General features: G+C 42.8%; 1 protein-coding gene across 1 annotated transcript in view; it reads left to right on the top strand.

The window, feature by feature from the left end:
• The first annotated feature begins 868 nt into the window (after positions 1-868).
• Positions 869-5,658, top strand: part of ZC3H7A (zinc finger CCCH-type containing 7A) — a 31,817-nt gene continuing 27,027 nt past the window's right edge. The window contains exons 1-3 of the mRNA XM_007939630.2: positions 869-936; positions 2,712-2,751; positions 4,525-4,722. Of these exons, the coding sequence (XP_007937821.1) occupies positions 869-936; positions 2,712-2,751; positions 4,525-4,722 (306 nt within the window). The remainder of the gene's footprint in view (positions 937-2,711; positions 2,752-4,524; positions 4,723-5,658) is intronic.

The raw sequence follows: 5,658 nt of genomic DNA, 5'->3' as shown, positions 1-5,658 counted from the left end.
GAATGGTGGATTGTTTGCTCACAGACAGTTGTAGGCAGCACAACAGGATCCCAATCCACAGAAGAGTGTCTCTTTTTCTCAGGATGTCCATAAATACACTGGAAGCAGGCCACACCCCTAGGGAAACTCCCTTTCAACAGATTGGCTGCTCAAAACACATGCATCCAATCTCATCGTGGGAATAAGCCACATCACAACTGCTTAAACCACTCAGAATTGTGGTCCAGCCAAGCTGAGACACAGCTTCACCTATCACACAGGTTAAATACATAGGAGAAACACAGTCCATAGCCTGGGAGGGAAGAGCAGAGAGGAGAAACAGTTTCTCATGGAGACTGTTTACGAGGGGCACACAGAATGTGCACAGCTGCTCAGACTTGCTGGGTGCCATCAAGTCTATTTCAACTCATGGCAACCCAGAGTGACAGAGTAGAGCTGCTCCCATAGGGTTTCCTAGGCTGTAATCTTTGTGGGAGCACGTCGCAAGATCTTTCTTCCCCATAGCCAGTGAGTAGGTTCAAACTGCCAACCTTTCCTTTAGCAGCCAGGTGCTTAATGGTTGTGTCTCCAGGGCTAAGGAGCATGAAAACCTCCACTCTTGTGCTAATAGTATGCTGGACACCAGGGAGACCACAAGGGTGGCTCCAGTACTGTCCTTCGCATTGAAGAACCTATAGTCAAGTCGGCACATAACAACAACAACAACAACATAGTCAAGTTGGGAGATGGGCATGTCCATAACTAATTGTGTGATCTGCTCTCAGATCGTGAATGTTTTAACTGGGGAGTAGAACCCTGGTGCCCTGTGTAACTTCGTGCCTTGTTCCTTTCAGGATTGCTCATTTAGAAGGTGGATGTGCCAGATAACATGTCCAGTGTGTCTGAGGAGAGAAGAAAAAGGCAGCAGAACATTAAGGAAGGACTGCAGTTTATACAGTAAGAGCCTGAGAATTCATACCTTGTATTCTTGTCTTAGTCGTTCTTTTTTTTTTTTTTAATGTGGCTGTACATTTTGCAGAGATTAAGAAATCTTCAGTCATGCTTAATGTTGTTGTTGTTGTTGTTATGTGCCGTCGAGTCAGCCCCGACTCATAGCGACCCCTCCTTGGGTTTCCTAGGCAGTATCACTACGGAAGTAGGATTGCCCAACCTTCCTTCCAAGGAGTGGCTGGTGGGTTTGAACCGCCAGCCGTCTGGTTAGCAGGCAAGTGTCTTAGCCACTATGCTACCAGCATGCTTAATAGGTGCTGTTAATTTGGCTTAGAAATGCCCTGTTTTGGTTCCAGCAGTAGTATTTGCTCTTACACGTTTGAGAATTGTGTTCCAAAGTGTGTCCTGTCCATCAAGCTCACTTGACATAACATACTATACAAAAACATAATTCTGCATCCTACTTTGGTGAGTAGTGACTGGGGTCTTAAAAACTTGCAAGTGGCCATCTAGATACAACAATGGGTCTCTCCTCATCCAGAGCAAAGAAGAATGAAGAAAACCAAAGGCACATGGAAATAGCATGAAGGACTAGTGGACCATGTGAACCTCAGCCTGTATGACTGTAAAACCAGAGGAACTAGATGGTGCCCAGCTACGACTGTTAACTACTCAGAAAGGGGTCAGTGCAGGAGTTCCTGGATCAAGTGGGAGAACAATGTGGAACAAAACTCAAAATCATAAAAAAGACCAGGTTTACTGGTCTTATAGAGCCTGGTGAGACCCCTGAGACTATGGCCCCCAGTTCCTCTTCAGGTCTGGAATTGAGCTCCCTCCTGTGGTTTCCAACCAAGCAGTGAAAGGCATATAGGGTGTACATTTCCATCAGGTCATTACACTTCTTGGAACAGTCACTCATGGGAGAACAGAAGGGCAGTATGTGCACAGGGAGCTAGGGGCAGGAGTGCATACGAAAGGACACAAGAAAGAGGTAACCACAGGGAGGAAGTGGCAAGAGAGCTGTTGTGGGGAATTGTAGTCAATGTCATGAAACAAAATGTGTATGAACTGCTGTATGGAAAAGGAATTTGCTCTGTAAACTTTTACCCAAATGACAATAAAAATTTTAAAAAAGATACAATGAAAAGCTTTTAAAAAAAACCACACACACAAAGTGTGTCCTGTCACCCCAAATGTTAGACTGAGAGATTTGAACCTAATCTCATAAAAACAGTTCTGATGAATGACAAGTCCCTGAGACCTAGTGTCTGTCAGCACCTAGGGCTTTTGTGCTCAGACATCTCGGTTCTGAGGCGTGGTCTGTAATGGGGCTTCCTGCAGCATGCCAGTGACATCAGCTTGTGCCTCGGCTAGGCACATCCAAGCACATGGCCCTCTCTGTTCTTCTCCTTCACGTTCCTGCCAATTGGATCAGAGACTGTCGGTGGCACTGTACTATTTTTAAACATTTTTGGCATTTCAAGAATTAAACCTCCTTTTAATATAGAAATACAATTTGAAAGGCAGTGCTGTGCTTCCTGAAGGTCTTACCGAGGATGGTTTTATATTTTTCTCGTGACTACAGTCGTGTGTGAGTGACAGTGGTAAAGGAAGGTTGTGCCTTTCAAGTATACTTTTAACCAGTGGTGATGGCAACGTCCAGAAAAAAAACAGTGGTTTGCTTTGGAAGGTGGTCAAAACCTCAATCTTAAGGTGATTCCTGATTGAACAAGTCCTGGTGGGAGCCCGATAGTGACAATTCCTTTGTTTCTTCCTCATAGGTCGCCGCTGTCTTACCCAGGAACACAAGAACAATATGCGGTAATGACTCTGGGAAGGTCTGCTCGAGAGCTCTGCAAGTAGCTTGTGAATCATAATATACAGCAGGGGTTGGCAAACAAAGACCTGTGGGCAAACGGGGCCCACTGTGCGTTCTTGTCAATAAAGTTTTATTGGAACACAGGCATGCCTACTTATGTGCTGCTTTACCCATGTCTGCTTTTGCAGCTTATGGTACTTGTGACTGAGCCTGTATGATCCGTAACCTGCAGTATTTACTTTCTGGCCATATCATCATGTATAGGACAATATTGTTTGCTTATTTTTGCATACTTAGATTAACTATTCTATATACTTTTTCTCTATTAGTTTATCTTTTGACACTCTTAAAAATTACTTTTAGCCTACTTCATTTCACTAAAAATAAATGGGACAGAATTTGATAAGAAGGGGAGTGCAGAGTATCTTCTGTTTTAGAGGAAGAGACGTTCTGACAGCAATAAAGAGGGATCGGGTAAGAAGGGGAAGAGCCAGTGATGAATCTACCAGTTAAGCGCCGGGAGGGAGCACAGTTGGTCCGGTCTTGGTCTGCAGGCCACGTGGCTACAGGCTGTTGATTTACGTGGGGCTCTTTGTTTCTGAGGGTTTCATGCTTCTAAATGTCATTGCTTTCCCTCTGTCTCTCTCCTCTTTATTTAGACCCTCTCTTCTTCCCTCTTTTCCTCCTTCCCTCTCTTTAAATGCCGGCCGTGGTATTCCTGAGACAATCCACACAGATGTACAAGCTGCAGTGGTAGAGTTAGACATCCCCTGGCACAGGCCTTTCATTTTGCAAACGTGAAACTTGGGTCCAGTCAGTTTAAGTGACATGTCACATCAGTGGTCAGAGGTTGACCTATCCAGTTTTCTTCAGTAATTTAAGCAGCTTAGAAGGGAACAAATCCGTAAAATGAGAACAAAAGTTGAATACACTCCTTTCTTATAATGGGAAAGGACTTTGTAAGATATTAAACCAGTGGCCAAAATCATTAAAAAAAAAAAAAACAACAACTTTGTACATACCAAAAGTACATGGTTACTTACTTGAAAAAAATATGTAAAAGATTTATCTAAGAACTATAAATAGTCTGTAAAAATAAGAGAAAGGTCAGCTTCACTGGTAATCAAACATAGGCCAATGAAAGATACTTTTTTTCACCTAGGAATTGGCAGAAGTTTTACATGCTTGTGCGTGTACACACACACACACACACACACAGAGAGAGAGAGAGCGTTGGTCAGGACGCTGTGAAGCCAACCACTAGAACTGTTAAGCATTACTGCCTTTTTAGAAGGCAGTTTGGAAACACTAATCAAAAGCTTTGGAGTGTTCATTCCTTTTGACTGAGGGTTTCCGCTTGAGGGACTCATCCTGGCATATGGTCCTGGACACATGGTTGGAGACAGGGAAATATCTACAAGGTGCTTTTTCAGCATGTTTTCAGTAGTGAGGCATTGGGATATTCTAAATATTGCACAGTGGGAGGCTGGTTAAAGAAATATTGGATGAGGTACAGAACATCTCTGAGGTAGGATAGTAGATGATACTAAGCTTTTTGTTTTTTCTTTGTTTTCTGGATTTTCCAAAATGTTTTCTTACACAAGCCAGCAAGGTGAAAGCTGAGAGAGCAGTGGCATGGGCTGGATTTTAGTGTCTCATAGCTGGGCTTGCTGCGCTGTCAAACTGCTTCCTCCGACATTCCAGATAGAAAAGTTAGAATTTACTTGTGTACCGTCTCACCCTTCATACTTCAAGTGGCAACTTTCTGTTCTTAGGTATATTTGCGTGCCCTTGTGAGAAATCTTTTTAATGAAGGAAACGATGTCTACCGGGAACGTGACTGGAACGGCTCCATGAGCCAGTACACAGAAGCTTTGAATATAGCCGATTATGCAAAGTCTGAAGAAATTGTCATCCCGAAGGAAATCATTGAAAAGCTATACATAAATCGTATTGCCTGCTATTCTAATATGGTGAGTTGTGGTTTAAAAAAAAAAAAGGTCATACAGGGAACCTTTTTTTCTCATGATGTTGTGCATTGCTAGAAGTTCTGGTGGTGTAGTGGGTGGGGCATTTGGTTGCTAACCAGAAGGTTGGTAGTTCAAACCCACCAGCCACTTCATGGAAGAACTATGGGGCTTTCTGCTTCTGTAAAGACTTACAGCCTTGGAAGCCCAGTGGGGATCACTGTGAGTCGGAGTCAACTTGATGACAGTGACTTTGGGTTTTGGTTTTGAGTACATTAATAGAGTACGTTTTCCAACTTCATTTTTAACAGACAACCTATTAACTGCTTTTAGAAGGGCCTCAAGTTTCCAGAATCCAGCTTGGGACAAATGTTTAAGGATTTAAAAAATGTGTTTTTTGGTCTTTTCTCCTTGGAGATTCCATTGGCTATTAGGGGTCTGTCTGTCATAAAAATGTCAGTGTAGGAAGACACAGGCACTCACAGGTGGCCCCATATCTCAGGTATCTGTGTCAATGGTGCACTTTTTTTTTCTTTTAATAATATTTTATTTTTGTTTTCTGATAAAGGTGATGTGGCAAGTTAGGCTCCCATTTGACAGTTTCTACAGATTGTTCAGTGACATTAGTTATATTTTCACAGTGTCTCAACTGTCTCTTTAGTTGCATTCTGGTTGTTCCATTTCTAGTGCTCTAGTTTCCCTGCCTCTACTTGTCATCTTATGTTTGCTGTAGTGTAACTGTTGACCTTTTGGTCTCATAGTGATGTTTTTTTAGCAGAGCTCTGTACTTAATGGGTAATATTCTTTTATTTTGTGTGCTGCTCTGCTGTTTCACTAAAAGGTGGTCTCGGGGGATAGTTTCAGTCAAGTGCCTTAGGGTGATAGTCTTAGGGAGTGTTCTGGTCTCAGCACTCCAGTTAGTCTGGCCTTTTTTAAGAATTT

Source organism: Orycteropus afer, unplaced genomic scaffold (genome assembly GCF_000298275.1).
Source record: "Orycteropus afer afer isolate SDZICR_OR568_19922 unplaced genomic scaffold, OryAfe1.0 scaffold00061, whole genome shotgun sequence".
Classification (NCBI taxonomy): domain Eukaryota; kingdom Metazoa; phylum Chordata; class Mammalia; order Tubulidentata; family Orycteropodidae; genus Orycteropus; species Orycteropus afer.
This window is presented reverse-complemented; position numbering and strand designations above follow the sequence as displayed.